This window comes from Dermacentor albipictus, chromosome 10, assembly GCF_038994185.2.
Source record: "Dermacentor albipictus isolate Rhodes 1998 colony chromosome 10, USDA_Dalb.pri_finalv2, whole genome shotgun sequence".
Taxonomy (NCBI): Eukaryota; Metazoa; Arthropoda; class Arachnida; order Ixodida; family Ixodidae; genus Dermacentor; species Dermacentor albipictus.
This window is the reverse complement of record NC_091830.1, coordinates 46,272,872-46,294,857: the sequence shown is the minus strand read 5'-3', so window position 1 is coordinate 46,294,857 and position 21,986 is coordinate 46,272,872. Positions and strand designations below refer to the sequence as shown.

The 21,986-nt window shown below is 46.3% G+C and overlaps 1 protein-coding gene across 1 annotated transcript in view; it reads right to left on the bottom strand.

Moving 5' to 3' along the window:
• LOC139050405 (kinesin-like protein KIF18A) overlaps nt 1-21,986 on the bottom strand; it is a 48,710-nt gene that overhangs the window by 7,135 nt on the left and 19,589 nt on the right. The window contains exons 10-15 of the mRNA XM_070526712.1: nt 20,219-20,293; nt 17,883-18,035; nt 17,156-17,386; nt 10,591-10,753; nt 8,170-8,355; nt 3,538-3,642 (exon numbers count right to left, since the gene is read on the bottom strand). Of these exons, the coding sequence (XP_070382813.1) occupies nt 3,538-3,642; nt 8,170-8,355; nt 10,591-10,753; nt 17,156-17,386; nt 17,883-18,035; nt 20,219-20,293 (913 nt within the window). The remainder of the gene's footprint in view (nt 1-3,537; nt 3,643-8,169; nt 8,356-10,590; nt 10,754-17,155; nt 17,387-17,882; nt 18,036-20,218; nt 20,294-21,986) is intronic.

The window sequence follows — 21,986 nt, the reverse complement described above, 5'->3', positions numbered from 1 at the left end:
TAGGATGTAAAAACTGCTTTTATAGTTCTGTTTTGACTATTTGGTGGCCACAGCTTTTTCAAGGGATGATACTACACGCAGAGCGCTTACACAACACAAGAACAGTACATCTGTTTACATCAGCACGTGTACAGCCACCATTCGCTTTTCGCTTCAAGTACACTAGAAGCCCTGCACTGCTGAGACGAAACAATGACAAAATGTTCTAAACATTTATGAACGCTTCTCATGAGCATATGGGAAGTGTTGTACAGAAAAACCTGGTTAATTCAGATTGTGCGGGACCGAAAGGAAATGTCCGAATTAACTGGATGTCAAATTACAAAGGGTATCAAGAAGACAATGAACAAATGTTTACTATGTCAACATGTTTTTCTTTAATTATTCAGCAAGTCCTGTTCATACTTTGCACAAGAGCAATGCAGAAGCTGCAATTCTCGTCACCTTGAGACTGATTAGCGCTTGCAGCGGCAAATGCCTCGCCACTTCCTTCACAGCGCAGCCACGACGCGCGTCTTCATCTGACGTACGCTTTTCACTACCACGCACACGTCTCGATTACTTCCCCAGTGTCACCAGGTCGCCACCCATCGCGATGTAGACGGTGCTATTCATTCTGGACAGCTTTGCAATGAGTGAACTGTTCGGCACAACCACTACGGGCGAAATTGCGCCCGCTGTCAACGCGATCTTGGACGCGACCTTGCAGTTCTGAATGTGCACCGTTTTCTGCAACTGCAGATGAAACCACAGTCACCATCAACGCGATCACAGAGGGCGACTGTGCAGTCATCAAGGCATGTGGCCAATGCGGTGCTATGCACAGCAGTAAATGTAAGAATAAAGGCTATAAAGCCATAAATATGCACAAAGCGTTATGGCATTGCTGTCATTCCCATACGATTTCCACTGATGACTATGGCGATGCGAACTGCGCCGCTTCGTGCCAGAGGATGCTAACGGCGTTTTTGCTCATGTGCGTCACACATTTGCGGTGCTCACTGAGCTCCGAAAGTTGTCCGAATTAATCGTTGTGTAGACAAATACGTCCAAATTAAGGATAGTTTCATTGCATTAAAGAATACACACGCCCGCCGGGACCAGAGGAGTCCGAGTTATCAGATTTCCAGAATTAACAAGGTTTTACCATATCGCACTGAGACGAGAAGACACAAACGTCCCGGGCACATAAGAAATGGCGACTATATGGTTGTACAGGGGTGGGCAGCTACTGTCCATTTTGGCATGTAGTCCTGACTTTTGATGTTCTTCATCAGCCATATAGCTTGTGTCTTCAATGGCATATTGCTAGAGTGAACTGTGCACATGAGCTCTCATTTAGAGAGGGCGTATAGCTATCAAGCAAAAATGTTGATGCCTGCTGTACTCGTGTGGCAACGAGCTATGTTTACGCTACAGTATCGAAAGGGCCATCACTCGTTCCCCGTTTGGCATAAGAGGCAAATTGTGTATTGTGATGCTGAAAAATTTATTATTTACCGAGAAACACAGAGATTTACCACTCTACGTAGTTGCACTTCGTTCATGAAAGTGCCAGCGAGTGCGACCGACAGCCTTCGATCAAAAACGATACGATGTACGGTGGCACTGGACTGTGTCGCCGCTTTGCACTTTGTGTGTGTGCATCCTATGCTGAAAGTGGTTCACTTCAAGTCTGTATGGCCAGGACTAAACTACGAAAACAGATTCCTTCGTCGTACTTGCTTATCCTGTATCTGAGGCCCGCCGGTAGTGGATGAAATAGTAGGCTGTGTTAGGACTAATGAAGCTGCGCTGAACGAGATCGAGACCGCCTCGAAGTCAACGTGGACGGCTGGCAAGGGCTGGAAATCGTGCATTTCAGCTTAAGAAGTATGTTTCGACCCAATTTGAACATCAATAACATACATACACAAGTGTTGTTGCTGCGACATTCGCATTGTCGGTGCAATGCTCTCACTCGGCAGCAGATCACACGGCGATCGACACGTGGGCGTCGATCGGCAGCGATCGACGCCCACTAATTCTGTGGGCGTCGTGGTTCTGTTGAACCATCGTCCCCATGGTGGCTGATGGACCGCAATGCCAAAGTTCCCTCTAGTAATTATTGTAGGAAACTTTAGCTGAAACGGTGGTGCGGGCTCGCATGCTGGCTTCATTTGGATGCAGCGCGTGGGCAGATCTAGCATGCTCAAAAGTGCCGGTCATATTGCTCAAGGTCACATTTCATACGCCATGACCACATTGATGTGTCACTGACAGATGCTAAATGGGAGGGAAAAAAAACTGCCTCCGAGCTCACCAATGCTGCGCAAGGTTACAACAAAGTGGCAGCAAGCAGCTGAGCAAGTGCACTAGAGCAGTGATAGACTGAAAGAATGGGAGAAAGATCCGAAGAGGCATGCGGCCCAGGAGTGCGTCATCTCCGAGAGCCTGGTGTGCACACACTCCTACAGACCAACAGTCGTGCAGCAGTTCCGTGCACGATTCATCTGCGGTGGGATGCAACACTGTTGCAGGCTGGCAGTGATGACGACATGGTTATCCTCTAGCTTGCACAACTGTCCCGTACGAACCGTGCAGTAGTGCATTTCTTTGGAGTGCGGATAACGCGCCTCACCCACTGTACCCAACAACAACGCCAGTGGTTGGCAGCAAAGCGCCCAGTGAGCACTTGCAGCTTGTTTATCTCAGACCTGCAACTGATATGCAGGGGTGCACAGTCACCAAAACTTACTGAAACCCTGAAGCGTCCACAAATTTCATCGCTTTCCTTGTGCTATTTGTTGGCTTGCCGATGCATTATCTCGGGTTCTGATGGCACTTGAAGCAAGCATGCCTTTTGCCGGCAATTTTACGTTTCAGCCCTTTTGCGATTGTTGCAATTGTGAACGATGCAACAGGTGTGATGCCGAGTTTTTCTACCACCTTAGGTGCCGTGCCGACGGTGACGATTTGTGTAGTTAACATTTCAGTGAACCGCCATCACTGGGAGATGGGGACAAGACTGGTGCATACTTGTAAAGGAACACTTGCTTCTGATGGTTATGCAGCTAATTTTTTTACAGCTAATTTGCACAGCAAAGTCGCAAAGAATATTTTGAGTACTATTATGTGCTATTAAACGTAAATAAAATTTTCAGGAAGTTATTTCAAAATATTTTTGTCTGGGGATTTTTAAAATTTTCATTAATCTGAAACATTCGTTAATAAGTTTGCAGTAAGGAGATTTCACAATATTGGTGCATTACGTGGCTAGGTTGGGCTTACTGGCCTGTCACAGGCATCATGCTCGGGTGCGTCTCGACTGCTACTTTTTTTCAACAGCAGTGCATGCACTTGTAACAAATACATATAACGAAGGCATTTTAGTGCCTAAAGCGACTGCTACCACAAGGTTCAACAGCACTTCAATTAGCTCTGCAGAACTGTAATAACACCAAAGAGGAACTGGCAGTATATATGCTGAATTCAATAAATATCAGTCAGCGCTACTTATCCTATGCCTTACCACTACTCAAGCATGGTTAAACTCACCGAAATTTGCTCGTGGTGCTGAGTTCTCTTTGTGCACTCCGGACGGACGGTACGTGCGGAAGGGCCGGCTCACAGTCTTGGATGTAGACGGCTGTGGAGAGGTTACTGGGAAGACAGAATGAGCAACAGTGCTGTGGTAAACAATGAGGCCACTGGAACAGTAAAGACGACACTGCAACACAGGATGTTGCAATGTCGACGTGAGAAGGGACAATCGTCGCCAACCCAGTATTCAGAGTTTAGAAAGCAGTGCCGACAACAAACCTTTTAAGCTTAGAAACTCTACCATAATCTTCATTGCATATGAAAATATGACAGCAAGTATGAAAAGCAGAAAAACACTAGCATCGAAATAAAATGTCCTCCGAAAGTTGGCCTCGAAATGCCAGTCAATTGCTTTTTATCTCAGCAATGCTGAGCAATTTCTTGTGTGTAGACATAGTTTACGTTTGCCTTTACCTATACTGAATAGACAAGAACGACATATATACAAAATGCTACCCAATAAATTCACATAAATTTGACAGCAACGTAAGCATGTCACGGTGTACAGCATTCTTCAAGGAAGCTAACAAACAGATTGAAAATAACCCAGGCGGCTGCCAAACATCAGCTCCACGAGAAAAACAGGGTGCATATACAGTCAACGACCAATTTTTCAGACATGCTCGATAGTTCGGACGGCTTTGCAGCACCACCACGTCATGCCTCATAGAGTCAATGTACAAGAACATCTTAAATTTCGGACGCAAGAAACCTCCACCATCTGATTTTCCAGACTTTCTGCCGTGGCCGCAGGTCTGAAATGGCATTAGTCGAGGCTACCACCACCACCAATTTTGATTACCTCGCCGCCTCAAACAGGCGCTCTTGTACGCAGATCCACTGGCAGCTGTAGCCACCACCGCGGCAATGCTAGGCATAGCTGCTTTGGCGTTCGCTGTGAAGGTTCTTGCCATTCAGCATCACGTTTTACATTGGAACGATTTGCCGCTGTCAGCAATGACACTGACTGCCTTTATAATCCTAGCCAATGGCTTCGAAGCTCGGACAGCACAACGCGTTGCATAATGCTGGTTCCCAAACGTCAGCTTCGCTTCAATACAACAGTGCTACGCGGTGAAGCACACGCAAAGTATTGCGGTGAAGCATACTATGAGTGAAAAGGGGCCATTGTCACGGGGCACAGTATATACTCCTTAACTACACACGCGTGCATCTGCCGTCTCCTATAACAATACGAGCACCAATATGCCTAACAAGTGTAACTGGCAAGCCTTCAGAGCTTTTTTGAACGTGCCTGTGGCAATTTGAGCCCTGAGGGGCAGTAAAAGGTGTGCATTCCTTTTTTGTTTTTCCGACGTTTCTTGCGGCCCCTAGGCAGTCGCGAAAAATTGTACGCCGACTGTAGTTGGTGAAAATGGTCACCAATGCATTGCTTTCTTTTGTACTTTGCAAAGCACCAATACTGTAGTTCTTGGTGTCATTCCCTAGGTATCGCCGTTTGCTCTTCTGTTCTTGTTTAATGCAATTTCATAGCTTTCTTCTTTTGTTCTGCATCTTTTTTTGCTGCTCACTACAGCAAGAGTCCTCCAGGAAGGATATCAAGGGAAGAGCACAACTGGATCGGCATGGAGGCTTCCAGAACTTTGCCTACAGGTGGTCACACTGACTGCTGTCTCCATTGCAATCATGAGCGATGAATTCTCATCCTTTCTGAAAACTTTCTGCAGCATTCCGAGTCTTTACCCTTACACTGTCCAAGCAGCTGGGGCTCGGAGAGACTGGTAAAATGGCAGAAGAGCAGTACTGGCTACATTACTTGCCAGTTTGCATTTGTGGTCTGGTTGACCACAAGCTTTTGCTGCTTCGTGCTTTCATAAGCTTGTGGGACCAGCAGGGCAATGTTAATGGTTTGTTTACGTCACATGATGAAATGTTTCCATGACGGCTCTATGCATTTCGTCAACCTCAGAGCGCTTTTCAAGAGCCCTGCCATAGTAGGCAGTTAAGTTTTTGATGGTTTTTGCTCTTTGTTAGGCCTCTTGCCACCAAGAAGCTGGTCTTTCTTGCCGCAATTGTAAGAAGAGCAGATCACATTCTTTTTTTTTTTTTGCACACGGTTGATTCAGTCTTTGTAAGTGAGATGAACTGCATCTTGATTGAGTGCCAGGAATGGACGACAGCCAGCACAGCATACTTTGCTCGTATAATAAAGGTAATTCCTGGGAAGAGAGTGCCCGAAGAGCTGTAGTGCTGCTTCAACTTCCATCATTCTTACGTTTAGGTCTAGTGTTATGGTCTTGACGCTCCTGTGTCTGCTTCCTCTGGCTGTAGCCCCTGTCACCTTCCTTAAGCCCTAGCATTCACCCGTGACATCAGTTTGATAGAATAGAATCTAGCAGTAAGTAACCCTGAGTAAGACCCTGCAACAGTTCCAATGCCAATACGAGATGTGTGACCACATGTCCACATGCTGTCGTACACAACAGTCACATTTTCAGTGAACCCTAGTTCCATTTCTTCATACGTGCTGCACATAGTCCTAGCATCCCTGAACATGCTTGCTGCAGCTACAACAGGTGGAAATGCTTTCTTCAGATGCGATGTGTTCATTACCGACGGAAATTTTTTCAGTGCCACTGAACCCTCGCAATGCTCTTCATGGCTTGTCTTCACCTCAAATTCATGTCAAATGCATGGCTGCCTTTCAAGTTTTGCGAGTGTTGAAGACCACTCACTTTCAACAGTGCCTGCCGCACGTGCAGCAGGCCAGCAGTAGCTTTACAGCCAAACCAAGTCTTGTGCCCAGCTGCACCCCAATTCCATACTGAAAACAGCTTTGGTATGAGGCATTGCTTAATAGTTCATTCAGCGGTGGGATTTGAACCCCCCAAGAACTAATCGGCCAGTTTCGCAGCTGGCAAAGTTTGATTTTTGCTGGCCAGTTGCATCTTCCTTTCAGTTGCCGACATGGAACAACGATTGGCAAACTCGGTTCCAAATGCGGTTTCGTTCCAAATGCAAATATCGGTTCCAAACGAACCCGAATGGTGCGCAAGCGGGACTCGCAGATGTTGTGTCTTCTGTAATGCAAGAGACACAGGTCGGCGCCCAAAGTCTTCACGAGAAATTGCACTTCACCAAGGAAATCGCTAGCCACTACAGTTGATGAATAATGGGCTGCAAATGATTGTTGGCTATTGACCGGTGCCTGCACCCAGAGCTTTGTCAACAGTGCGCGTAGCGAACTGAGCTCCAAAATCACTTTCGCCTTACACCTCGTTGGCGCATTCGTGGCACCTCGGCAAAACAGAATGTTGAATGTGGCAAGCACATTCGGTGGTCGTAGGTGATGCTTTATCCAGAGTAGTGTCACGTGAAGCACAGAGCAAAGCATTTGAAACATTCATGTCCCTGGCACGCTCATTGGCACATGGCAAAATCCGTTGACGCTCATAGGCATTACCTACTTTGTCCGGAATTCCGCTGTGCAAGCACGTGGCACAGCATTCTAACTGTCGACCTCTAGGCGATCGCAGCAAAGCCACCGTCACAAGCAACTGTAGATGGCTCTTTCTCATCTTTTTGCGAGGTTTCAACAGTTGTGTTTTCAGCTGCGAGACTGCCAACGGCACTCCAGACCAAGTAGTGCCTACAAGTGCCGACAAAATTTGCTACATGCCAACGAGTCATATACAGTTTTCCAAACGATCGTAGCTGATCCCAATTGCACGAGGCCGATCAAAACCACAAAGCAAGAAAAGGAACATGCTGCAGACAGCAGCAGCAGCAGATGCAGCGCTCGCACGTGGAATGATGCACCGAGAAAACGGGGGTTGCCAGGGCAACAGTGCACTCAACCAATGGCAGCTTGCTGGGCACCACACGACAAGAACATCAGCTTTGAAGCTGCCGCTATAGAAGAGAGGGGGACCTCGTTTCTTTTTTTTGAGAGCTCTGGGCTTGACAAGGGAACTGGTGTGGAAGAAAAAAGGAAGAAAGACGTAGCTTTCGAATGACACCCACGATGGTGGTGTTCTGCAGCAGGAAAGACCAGAGATGGCCATGAACTCCATTGTGCTGGTGCAATTTTCTGCTCCTTTGCCCCCATCCAAATTGACGAAATGCTTTTTCTTGGGTACTTAGAACATTTCCAGCCAAATCATTTTGATACAGTACAGATTAAATGTTACGGATGCTGAAACACTTCATTTCCAAAAATCGATTTCACGATCTAATCCCCACGTCCCCCTTAAAGATTGCAGAAGGAGCCAGAGGTGAAAGTTTTTGCACAGAATTTATCACTCCGAGACGGGAGTAGCTAGTAAAAAGCACATTGGGGAACCACATTAGGTGTCAAGAATTGATCACACTTTGGAAGTTACTGAAATTCCTTTGAGGGGTGACACTTTCTTTTGTGCAAGCCATTCAGGATTGAAACTGTTGCATAAAATGTTTGTATAAGATCAAATGATGTCTTCTTTTAACATTTTAAGTTGCCAAAAAGATTAACTAGACGTATCCCCAATTCGGCAACGCCTTTTAAAAGGTAATAAGAGGCATCTCACAATAAAAATATTGTGAGATGCCTGCTGAGAAACACGGGAGCACAGCGAAATTACTGCTCACTTGGCTGGAACACTCGCAGCCTTGGAGTGTCGCTCACAAACGTGTCATTCGCCGTGCCCATCTCCATCGAGCTCCAGGATGGTGTCGCAGATGCGACGGCCATGTCAGCACTTCCGCTGCGTCTGTGCCGGCGCGGATGTGGGGAGCCGTTCGGGAACCGGACGAACGTTGCGTCGCCCGTGTAGTCTGACCCAAAGCCAACAAAAGAGAGGTACATATGAAGGCAGGATATCTAAAGGCACAGCGTTGATGGAACAAATTCTAGAGAAAAAGCTCCCTACGGTGATCCCGCATTGAAATCGGTAACCGTATGGGCGCCTCCACGTTGCTACTCTGAGCAGGCGTGCAAGCACAGACGACGATAAGCAATTCAGGGGTGCGATCTTGTACGCGTTCCAAAATAGAATGGAGGTGGTCCGTTCCACCAAGCCGCACACGATTGGTAAATTTGAACCGTGACGAACGCCATGACGTCAATTGTGACCTGATATCTGCTGTCAATCATTCCGTGTTGCCTGCTATTGGATGAACGCAACGGAACGGACCGCCTATTTCGTGACGTAAGAAACGGACCGCCTCCGTTCGATTTTGGAACGCGTATAACATCGCACCCCAAATGAGGCACGCGAGCAATGCGGTTGTGAGCCTCCCTCGGTATGGTGGTGCCATCAATTTCAGGATCCTGCAAATGCATTCTCTCGTGCACCGTATGTTTTATATCATATTTTTATAAATAGCCATCAGATCATCTTGAAAAAATGTATAGAGTGAGCTTTACACACTGTCCATTGTACACTTGCTACACCTAAATGCTTCTTTTCGCGTTTTTCTTTTTAATCTTTAGCAAAAATGGGAGTTAGCAATGTGGTCACACTTACAGTTGCCCCTTTTTTTTTTTCGCCCAACTTTTTCTCTAGAGTTGGTGTACTATGCCTAAGGCACACCAAAAGAGCAATGCAGATTCAGTTTTACATTGCTTCATGCACCAAAAATGGCTTGTTATATCAGAACAAGGCAGAAGTTCACAGGTAGATGGACACGTGAAATTAAAATTAAATTCTGGGGTGCCATGTGCCGAAACAACAATCTAATTATGAGACAAGCCATTGTAGGGAACTACAGATTAATTTGGTTGGAATATTAGTGATGTGATGTCAGCAATTCACGCACGCCACGAACGCATGCCACGAACGCATGCGTCAATGCCCGAGTGATATGACGTCACGCCAGAGTTAACTACTTAAACCACTAACTCAAACATGCGTTCATTCCTGTTCCTGCGTCCATTACTTCAGTGGCGACGAGGATTAACCCCCACGAACAGGGTAAAGCATGGCAACGCAAGCTGGGCCGCCTATTTTTGACGAAGGGGACGACAAGTGGGACGCATATCAGGGGCGATTAGAAGCTTTTTTTGAAGCCCACGAGATTGTCGAACCGAAGAAGCGTCGGGCCTTACCTGTTGCCAAACAAGGTTCTTAGAATTTGGTTCTATCTAAGAATATGTGGGCGACTGTGCTGAATTTTGTGACAATTTCGTGCCGCTAACATAATTTTGCCTCTAGAGCACACTTAGCCACTTGACGTTCAAACCTTGCGGAAAAGCCAGCTTCTCAGTAGCAAGATGCACAGGTTTGCGAAGGAGAGTGCACTTTCCGTGTTTTTTTTTTCATTGCCACTCCTAATTTCGAGCTTATTGCTTGACAGAAAGTGCGATGAGTGACGCCTGCCACAGGGTCAAATGCCTCCGAGTTCATGGGCATTTGATGCGGTATAAGGCACAGGCTGGCGAGGCCAGCCAGTGGGAATTACTAAATTTTCAAAGTTAACATGAGCCAAAACACGATGTTTTAGTATAACCGCTTACTAGTCTAGTTTTTTTAACATTGAAAATGCAATTGCTATGTTCCAACATAACAAATTAACCCAACTTACAAATAAATGCATGCGCATATCATTTGATACTTGATTTGATATTCGATGCCAAGTGTTTGTATTTGATTCGTATTCGAAAATTTTGATTTCACACACACCTAAAATTAACCCAGCTTGCTATTAAATGCACATGCATATATTATTATTTGACATTCAAAGTTAAGTATTTGCATTTTTTGAAAATTTTGATATTTGCACACCCCTACAATAACGGACCTTTCTCGTTGAATTGTTGAATTGGTATGGTGCATTCCAACATGCATCAACTGCATAGGCCTTTCTAACCATTGAACAACAAACTCGCCCCGAGTTGACGGTAAAAAATTACGACTGCACACCGAGTCAGCGCCGGAACTTGTCCATGCTGCCGCCACCTGTCTTTTGTTGTTGCGCCTTTTTTCAGCTCGTATCAGCCCCCGAGAGGGAGCCGTTGCTTTGGGGCCGCAACGCGGACAGCATCTCCAACTGCCAAAAGAGAACCCTCACCTTCAAACGCTTCCTCCAGGTTGCCAGACGGTAATGCGGCAGACTTTCGCCGCACCGTGCTCGCCAGCCGCCAGCAGGGAGCCTGCAGCAGACTCGCAAGGTCCAACGGACCATCCGTCGCCTCCTCTTGCTCGTCAGCCCATTTGACACCAGGGCCCTTGGCCTGGCAAGCAGAGACAAACCCATGAGAAGGCGAGAGACAGTTATGACTTGAGCTGTGGCTGTTCACTGAAACACATTCACCCCTCAGCTGGAAAAAAAAAATACTACCTTTTCGTACATAGTCATTGCTGTGGAACCAACCGTTTCATACATAGCAGTCAGTGCTGCGGAAGCCAGGCAAGTAGCGCAGTCGCAGAACGCTCACTCCGCGCATATCTCAGTGCAGTTATTTCTGACCTGCAACCCTTTCTACAGAATAACTACTTCAAATGTTACTAATTCAGCTTGTGGACGTAAGCTTATCTCACATGGCGTGACATTTGTGTACATTGGTGCTTCCAGTATGTGGTGCAAGCGATGTGCTGTGCTCGGTGGTCGCATAAACATGTTGCTACACTCGTTTGGTGGCAAACAGACTCAGATCTCCGATAACCAATGCAGGGAAGTATCGAAAATACATGCATTTTAGATACTATCTTGAATACTCCAATGGGCATCTCGTATCTGTATCATGATACGTCTGGCAAGACGTATATCAGTACCTGTATTTCCGATACATGTAAGAATGTATCGTGCATCTTACGGTATAAGATACTGTCATCGCAACATCACCGTGCGAAACTTATAAGCGTTGGCTGAACTCTGCTTCTCAAGCCGACACTGCTGCCACCAAGCCACCCGAGTAAAATTAGGCAGCAACATTCTTTTATCTTTCCACCAGAGAACTCCAGCGAGGGCAGGCGATGAGGTCTGCGCGTCTCTATTGGAGGAGCAGAGTCATGTGGCGGCGCCCATGCCGTCTCGATAAAAACAAGAGCGCAAATGTCTGCGCGTAGCCAACCTTTTGCTTTCTTGACTTTGTTTTGATGGATAGATGTATTTGCACAATCATGCAGAGGCTTCTTATTGACGTTCTTGTAATTAGACGGCAACCTGCTAGGTTGTCGGCAAACAGGGCAGGAAGAACCACTGACAGCTCAGCGTATAAAGATAAGATGTTAAGAAACTAAAGCGACCCCAATATATGGTTTGGGAATTTTTTTTTAAAAATGAATTCTGAGGTTTCACACGCCAAAAGCACGATACGAGAATGAGGCATGCTGTAGTGGTGGACTCGGGGCTAACTTAGACCACCTGGGGTTCTTTAACGTGCACCCAATGCCCAGTACGCAAGTGTGCTTGCATTTTGCACCCCTTCGAAATGCAGCCGCTATGGCCGGGGTTACATCCCGCAACATCAGGCTTAGCAGCGCAACACCAAAGCCGCTACACCGCCATAGCGGGGATGTTTCGGGATCAAAATATACTTTGAGCAAGGAAGACAAAAATTTTGAAATACCAACAGACATTTCATTTACATGAAAGAAGGTTGCTCAGAGTTAAGAAATTTCCAAGCAAACATTCCTGTGCATAAGCATTTGCTGCTACACGGTATAGATCTACAGTCAAACCAAGTTATAACAAACAGTGTTATTCAACGCTATTTGTTCTATATATGGAGTAGTTCGATGTAACCAAACTTCCTTATAATAAAGTTAAGCATCAATTTTGTTATACGAAATGTCTGTCCGATGGCCGACTCGTTTTTCGAGACGGGACTTAGCGCACTCCTCGGAGTCTTAAAATGCGCTGCAAGATCAGACTTCGTCGTCGCTCTCGACGAGGCGAATTATCTCAACTTTGTTGGAAAGCGGCAAGGCTTGCTGCCGCTTCTTCGGCGTCATCTTGCAGGATGGAGTGCCGGAATGCAAGCACACAGAAATGTCGGCACTGCCAAAGTCACGAGAGCAGTTACAGCAGTGCGACTCGCAAACGCAAACAATGGAGGACGTGGACACCAAGGACGTGGAAAAGTTCGTAGGCTGTCCCCTCTCGACACCCAATGCTTTCCTAAAGCGCGATAGGTCCACAGCCGATCGCACATAGTTGTTCACGTGGTAGGCGGCTGCCGAATAGGCACGCTGCAAAGTAAGGCTGGATGGAGGCGCGGACGCATGGCCGGGAGGTGCGGCTGAACAGACTGCATAGGACGCTACCCGGAGCAGCTGTTTGGCAACAGATTGCACGCGCTCAAAGTTCGATATATCCAGCGTCCGGTTCATTATAACAAATATATTTTACATGCATAATGATAGGACAGCTTCAAGTGTTCGATAGAGAGCATATTTTGCCCTATCTGAGTTCGTTATATTCGTGTTTGACTATTTGCGAATGTATCGTAGTATCTTAAGATATGAGTGAAAATTATCGTATCAGGTAAGATAATCACGGTAGTATCTTGCATCTGCATCTCAAATACTTGTTGCCCAAGTCTTTGCCCAGCCCTGGCAATAACTTTTCATGCACTAAATGTAATATTTTGAGATACAAACCTAAGACAATTTTTTAGAAAAGTCAAGTATCGAAGCAGTGAGGAAAGTGAAGGAAAGTGAGGAAAGCCTTTCTAGCATTGCCTGCTACGTATGAAATGGCCTACAGGGGTAACATTGCCTGGGTATCCCTTTCAAGGATGCTTTTACAAGACAGCGTTCTTGGCATGATGCCAAGCCTCAGCTGAATTGGAATGCGAGCCTGGCATTTAAATGCCAGTTATGTGTTTTAGGTTGGCTTTGCGCAAGCACGCTGTCGTAGCACAGTGGCAGGGATGCAGTCACCCATAGACGACAAGGCGTTGGCGCTAACCTCACAAAAATGATAGTCCAATCGAACCCTGCGATAATAGAAGCCCAACACAATCAAATTTTCACAACAAAAATATTGTATCCCTGGTAAATGCCCATCGGAATCAATGCATTTCGTATCTCGACGATGAAATGGCCCTAAACTGCAATCCTGCATTAGCGAAACTTGACAGAACATTAGTCCCGTATACCTACTCATGCAAAGCCAAGTCCAAAAAAGTACTCTAAGTGCATTTTCTGCTGCTTACAACTAAAATACTGCATTAGCGCAATTCCTTGGCTGCTATTTTTGTTTACAAAATCAGCAAAGCATCGGAAGCAATCGCTGGCGCTGCAAGCACGTCGTAGCCACCATCTTGTTTGCCAATTGATAATTCCAAATGGCACAGCCACACAGAACTGTGCAGACTGTATGGTACAGAGAAAACTGTGGCGTGCAGAGAAAACAAAGTCCACGTCCCACCGAAGAGGACTTCTTTTAAGGCGTTTGAAACTGTGGGCCACTGCACAGGCTGCCACACCTACAGCCACGATCGAGAAGCGAGACCGTATTGTATCGCCAAAAGCGACTGTTTGAGAAAGGATACGTCCACTGAATTAAGAATGCTTTAATACCGCCCAGCAGTCATCGCTAAGGGTCTGGCTATTTGCCAGTAGGTGCCCATATTCTGAGTCAATCTATGTTGGCAATACAAGTACTTCCTTGAGATTTCGCGCCTGAGCACCGGACTCGTCAGCATCGACAGGAGAGTTCCACACACCGAGCAGAAGCGTTCCGGACTCCAAGATGATGTGCTTACCACTGCAGGAAAGCTCCGGCACGAAGACATCGACGTTTCACTTGCCAAATCACGCAAAAGTGATCGTATCACTGAAAATTACCGTAAAAACCGGAATATAGGTCGAACTTTTTTCAAAAAACCATCGCGAAAAGTCGACCCTCGACTTATATACCGGAGATTGACGGAAAAACTACGGAAGTCTTGCAACAATGGGCGGATGAAGTAAACAGCCGCCATCGCCATCAGCAGCAGCGCGGCGTCTATGGCGGCGTCTATGGCGGCGTGGCGACATTGTGGCACCGGCATTTTGAGTTTCCATTGTCGCAAAGTTATATTAATTAAAGGCTGCATTTTCATTTTGTTTCAAAATGAGTGGAAGCCGACGTCAATTCACCGTCGCCTTCAAGAAAAAGGCGATTGAGTACGCGGAAGCCCACGGCAACCTGGCGGCACAGCGCAAACTTGAAGTATCCGAAAAGAGCATTCGGTAGTGGCGGAGGCAAAAGCAACGTATTACAACTTGCAGCAACCAAAAGAAAACGTCATTTCGTGCCGGATCGCAGCAGACAGCAGAACTGGAAGGCAAGGTTGCGGAGTCAGTCCGAGAGCTGCGTGTAAGATCGCTGCCTGTGACTGCTGAATGCATCCGTTTGTAAGCGGTAGAGATCGCACGCGCCTATGGACTGGGCAGCGAGAAGCACTCGTCATCCGACTCTGATCAAAGGCGTTGCTCTGATTCGGAGTAGCGCGTGCGCACTTCGTGCCCTTCTGTGTACTGTACACCCTGCCAATTTTTAACAGTATCGCGCAACCATCGACCCACGTGTTTGTCAGCACCTTGTCATGACGGCACGGAGCGGCGAAATAGCGAAAGTAAGGGCATGTGTACACATGCGCGTATCTCGTTTGTTTCGCTGCTCAGCGCCGTTAATAAGGTGCTGACAAGCACGCGGGTCGATGGTCGCGCGATACCGCTAAAAACTTGGCCAGGTGCACATGCGAGCAGCATTTAAATAAATACTGTCACCATTGTGCAACCCTCCGAGTCGCATTTGTTTCACGGTAAGGGTGTCATGTCTTTCGGTACTTTTGCCATTAAAATATTTCTTTTTTTCATTTTGAGAATTCGTTAGTTGGGGAATCGACCTATAGTCCGGTTTTTATGGTACCGATTATAGCAGAATCTGAATGATACGATCACAAAATTTTGCAAAGGTCCCAGCCCAAGTAAGCCCATGAGCTTACAACGTGCTGAATTTCAAATGTTGCAGACAGCATTCCTGCCGCAGCGAATGATACGAACAATAAAAAAAAATTAAATTATGGGGTTTTACGTGCCAAAACCACTTTCTGATTATGAGGCACGCCGTAGTGGAGGACTCCGGAAATTCTGACCACCTGGGGTTCTTTAACGTGCACCTAAATCTAAGCACACGGGTGTTTTCGCATTTCGCCCCCATCGAAATGCGGCCGACGTGGCCGGGATTCGATCCCGCGACCTCGTGCTCAGCAGCCTAACACCATAGCCACTGAGCAACCACGGCGGGTTGATACGAACCATCAAGCCACTTCACGATCCCCAATGGAGTTGGCAAGGAGGCCCTAACACTCTGGTAGCGCCAGCACCAGATTCATGTGTGCACCAGATTCATGTGTGCACCAGATTCAGCACCAGATTGGTGTCGGCCGATAGGAGTGCTACCTGCTTGCCACTGCAGTGACTAAATGTGATGATAGATTTCCCTTTTCACATCTGCTTTCGTTGTTTTTATTTCTGCATGGAGAAACACAGCACTGCGACTACCTGAATCTTCGATCTCTCGTGTTTACAGCGATACCAAGATGGCGGCACTGCATCAATGGAAAGCTGCGCTCATGCACTCAACGGTGCGATAGCAGCTCCGGAAGCCCAATTTTCTTATTTGGAAGACGACGCACCCAAAATTACAACTGCAATTAGGATTGCAGGGAAAATAACTTTGAAAGCCTGAAATTTTGAGTGAGTTGGCCATTGCATTGCCAGGTACCCCCTCTGATTGTGCTGCAAAATTCTTTCCAAGCTTTCGAGCATATTTTGGGCAATACAAATTTTTGTGCCATCCCGAGAGATTCGTATCATCGAGATTCTACTGTATACAGCTCCACGCCAGTGAAGCCATCACTTACTGACGCATGGGGGCACACTTCGTACTGTCGGCAATGCGGTTCTGGTTGGCCTCAAGCAAGGCTCGCCGAAGCAAGCCAACAAAATTTTGACAGTGAACTTTCATTCTTCAGCACAGTCTGTGCTGTCTCCATTCCACAGCAACTAAACTCTCGCATAAGCAAACGTTTTCACTTGGCCCACCAATATCATTATTGCAGCGATTCAAATGCAACTCCAAAAGCAATCACCCGACAACGCCATCCTATGGCTACGAAGTCCTATGCAGGGTAGATGAGTGCAAAGAAAAAATGACACGGACAAGACAGAATACAAGTGCTCAATAACAACTGATGCCTCTCAGGAAAAGGCAAGACGAAAAAGAGAAATCAGGGTTCGCGCATGCAACAGAATGAACCTCGCAGAGGCACTAAAAAAATGAAAAATTTCTGGCAGTCCTTTATCAGACTTAAGGACCTTGCCAGCTCAAGGTTTGTAGAAACCTCGCTTCTCCCTTTCACAAGATAACAGACGTGTCACCAACACAACCACCACCCCTTTTCCTTGATAAAGCTTCAGAGCGCTCGCACGCCACAGTGTCCCCGTTTCCACCTATAATATTTTTTATGTTGCGAAGCAGATTTCAGATTTCTTCACTTCACCTTTTCCCGAGAGGCATCAGTTGTTAGCAAGAGCGCCTGTGTTCCATCCTGTCCGTGACCTTCTCTTTTTGCACTCAATATAACTAATACCATGAACCAACTGGCTCAGCAGGAAGCCCCGTTTTTGGTAATCACCTTTTTCACAACGGCCGCATGAGCATCTCGCTGGTCCGTGCTACAGCAATTGCGGGCCTCCAGGATGACGTAGAGGCTGCGCAGGTGGGGGATGGCAACGCTGTTCAGGCTCTCCCAGTGGTTGCACTTTTGGCCCAGCAGCTCGGCCAGCTGGGCAAACATCTGCTGCTGAGCCTGGGTCTCGGCCTGCTCCACCAGTGGCTCCAGTACAGCTATCTCTGCTTCCACGGCCTGCCCAAGGAAGGGCAAGAAAAGCAAGGCGTTTATGTCGGACAGACAGGAATATAGTCACCGTCATCGTCCAGACAACAGCAAAACTATGAGTCTGGAATTTATTGCTTTATTGGGCGAGCTTGCGTAAAGAAAAACAAAGCACAATGCCGCTCAAGGCACAAAGATGGCGACAAGAACAGTCAGTCGTCAAAATCAGACCTGCAGGTCATTTCCGTTGGCTATTTGCACGTTTCTAATCGTACATTCCAGTGTTATGGCTGGTACACACACGTGTTCCAGAACGTACAAGACCATTTGTGTTGTGCATGCTGTCCGATTACAGAATCTGCGACAATGTTCGGGAAAGTTCCGATACGTGTAGGCGAGTCTCACAAAGACCAACAATTTGGTAACAGCGCTTACCGAATGACAAACGGTCACCGGAAGTAAAAAAAAGATCTACACATGTCAGCGTCTGCCCGGAGCATCCCTCAAAAAACAACTGCACACCCACCTCCAAGCAGCCAGCTGCGGACGCCTCTCCAAGAAGGTCCTTGTCAAACTCGAAGTTGCGGCGACGGTCATTGTGGAGGGCTTCGAGCTTTTCCTTGGCATCACGGCGTACGGCTGCTTGCGACTGCAGGAAATTGTGAAGTTTCTCGGATTCCTGGATATGAAAGAACAAAGAGAAAGGAAAGGCAACTGTGAGCAATGCTGCAGAGGGGGCAAATCTCTAGTAAAGAACTAAGTGGCAGTATCATGTGACAATATCCAAGCAGAGTCGCACACTCACGTGACTAAACGCTTTTTCTCCCCCCAATACAACCATTCCACTAATTTCAATTTTAGATCCACCTGCCATCCTAGTGCGATCGCCAAAACTTCATCAGGACTAAGAAATGTACAGGTTGTTCCTGTCAAAATGCATGCTAATCACGCAACAGCGATTCAAATCTGTCAGCTAATAAGAGCACTTCCTGTGTCCACATGGCAGCAATAACAAATTGCGACGCTAGCTTTTCTTTTGTTCCATTTTGCTTTATGCCTGCATGGCGAAATACGATGCTATTGCTATCCGAAGGTCGGATCTCTCCTCTTGACGACTGTGACGAAGTTGCGGTGCTGCGTCAACGGAAAGTCCTAATTAGTCCTAACCTAATTTTTGTTGACAGCACACTGGAAATGTGCAATTTTCTCAAATTCTACATCACCTTTCTTTCTAATATTTTCCCATGTGATAAAGGAACACCCGAGGACTGTGAAAAAGGAGCTACGATGTTGAATGGTTGACCGAAGCAGTGGCAGAAAATTTTGCGAGGAAGAAACCTAGGTGCAGAGACCATTTCCGAAGTCTCGAGATTCGCGTGGTGAACAATTAATTATCATGTGGAGCCAACAGGCAAGCAATCCAGGAAACGCCTAGGAAAAATTACCCGTTCTTTTTGAATGAAGGGTGGAATAATAAATGAATATGAACAAAAAGGTAACTTGAAGCTATTTGGAGCCAAACCGACACCTTTCGCATTATGTATGCGATGCTCTACCACTGAACTGCTAAACCCCCTTCAACTTTCTTGAGCATTTGTGTATATATATAACGCTAATATATCTAGCCCTAGGAATCGTAGCCATTTCCACTCAGGACAAATATTTTTACGTTTTAATTTTAAAAGAACACTGAATTTTTCACCCTTGCTATCCCTTGCTTCACTGCCTATTGGCTTCATGTGGTTCTATAGGAAGAAAAATACGCAGATCCAACACAATTCTCGACTAAATCATGTGAAGCTCGTTTCAGTAAGCGAGGGAGCAGCAGTAATGGATGATACAAGCACAGCCTTGTCACCTCTGCCGCGACACAAAGCAATGCAGGATGCCGGCTGACGGGAGATTGCGTACGACGCATATCTAAATAACAGCGGCATCTCGCTAAACCGTACCCGCTGAAGCCATAGCAGTACATCGTGTACCTGCCGGTTAATGCATACTGTTCACTTCTCGTTGCATGCCCGTCACACTCCTCAATCACCGTCTCTAGCTCCGACGGCCAACCGATTCTGCACGAAATGCTCCAAGTGCAAGCTAGTATGCGTTGCATGCGTACACACGCACACCGTGGCCTTTGCAAAGCCCTAGCCTCTGAACTGTGCCGCGCACTCTCTCGGACTAGTAATCTTGGAGGCCATGGTGGAGCGCCCTGTAGCCTCTGAACTGCGCCACGCACACTCTCAAACTAGTAATCTCGGAGGCCACGGCGGAGCGCCCTCACAAGATCCCGCTGCCGGCAAGAGTGCTCCTGCACAGCAGTCAAGCGAGAGCTGCACTGAGAGCCACGGAAATAATGCACACACGCGTGCAGTCGTTTTGTTCGCCGGCCATGTTGCACATGCGCAGAACTTCGCTACAGCGATATACAGATGCCGCAATTGGCACTTAGGTTCCCTAGCACCCTCCCCCAGATGTTGTCGTTGTGGTCTGGCCACCCACCAGTCCAACATTATTACCAAGCTCCAAATTAACTTGCATTATATTCTAGGCTTTTATACACAAAAACCACTATATACAGATGTGAGGTATGCCATAGTGGAGGGCTCTGGCCCTAATTTTGATCACCTGGGTTTCTTAAGTCCGAGTGCTGCATGAGCATTTTCTCATTTTGGTCCCATCGAAACGCAGCTGCCGTATTCGGGATCCAACCCGATAACCTTGAGCTGAGCAGCACACCACGCCCACCGGGTTAATGTGTGGCAGGCGCTACCAAATTTAAATCCCCGACTATGGTCAAGGTTTTCTAGCTCACTAGCGCTTTCAGCAGAAGCACCTAACATCACTTCACACACACACACTCACCTTCATGGTGTCTTCGCCGCAGCCCTGCAGAACCTTGACAGTTTTTGTTACCTGCTGCTTCCAGTTCTCTTTGACCTGGGAGAAAAGAAGAGAAAGACCAGTAGCAATGTCAATTTCACTTTTGAAATTGAAGTCCCATGTGGCCTCAAAAATCCTACGCCACAAAAGTTATGCGTAAATCCACAATGTGGTGCATCATTCACGAAGGGGGAAGAATGTCATCCACCCTAGTGTGGCATGAAGCTACAAAGGAAACCCACAGGGGTTTCACAGAAAGAAAGCTTTGCTGTAAAGAGATCTCTGCCAATTTAGTACAAAAATTTGATCCTGGGTTAGGACCCCAGACCAAGATAAACAGGTAAAAAACCCAAGATATACTCTACCTTATGGTCTCGCACCCAACTCCGACGTGGCCCATTCAAATAGGTGTAAAACACAAGAACGCTTTTCTGATATAACCCCTGGACCGATTTTAATGAAATTTGCTGCACTTGAGAGAGAAAGTTAAATTTTAGTGATTGTTGGAAGCGGAATTTAGATTTAGTGCCTAAATTTTATGAAAACGATTTTCAAAAAACTTGAAAGCTTTAAAAAGATAGACGCACGAAGTTTATAAATTAATAGCTCTGCATCAAGAACAGATATCGCAGTTCTGTAAACAGCACCCATTAGATCATTCAAAGCGGACAAATTCAATTTGTCAATTTATATCTTATGTGAATTTGTTACATTGTTTACAAGGGTTCTGCAAAAGCTGCATTTCCATATTACTTCATTTTTTTCAGATTCATGCGCAACATATTAATTTTGTCCGCCTTAGATGTAATATCAGATGCAATTCACAGAATTCTGATATTTTTCCTTGCCGAGTTAGAGAGTTGTAAACTTGATAGTTCCATTTTCTGAAAATGTTCTATATTTGCCGATTTTTAATAACAAATTGATGACCTAAGCTGAAAGATCCAAAACCAACAGTCACTAGATTTTAAGTTTCTTTTATATTCAACAAACCTCGCAAAATCTGCTGCAGTGGTTACAGAGAAAAATGAATTCTCTTTTTACATGTATTTAGATAGGAGCACTTGAGCTAAAGCTTCCTCTTTAAGAGGAAGCTACCACGTTTGAAAGGCAGTCCCAGATTGGATCCCCAGAAGAGGTGAACATTCTTTTTTTTCACCCGCAAAGTTTTTTCAGAAACCCCTTTTTTTTAGTGTTGTGCTACTACCCAAGTTGGATGACAATTCTTTTACATTTCAAGAATCTCATTAACTCGAACCTTTCACATTTCTGTTCAAAAAACATTTCAGAACCAATACGGGTTTCTCATTCACAATGCCGTGGACAAGAGGTGGCCGTAAGCCACGCATGACGTAACAATCGGGAATAAACTTGGGGCATGGCGCCATTTATCCAGTTAATGACGCAGCAAAATGTCAATATAACGAATTTCAGGGGACCGCAGTAAATTGCTCATTATTCAGAAAGATCATTACAGTAAAAGCCACAACATTAACCATCCCCCCCATCAACCCATCAGTTCATAAGTTGTCACCATATTAGCTATCCACGAAAATGTCGCTGCTGGCTCTCAACACCCACTGTTGCTATTTTCCATAGGTTTCGCAGCCATGCACCATCTAAGCACCGTATAAGAGTGGCGAGCGCAATAGAGACACTGGCACCGAGAAAACTATCAACGAAAAGGTAGCTCCATGATGCCTCCAAAGCCTCAATGTTTCTTATTTTTTGTTCATGTTTCACATTTCTT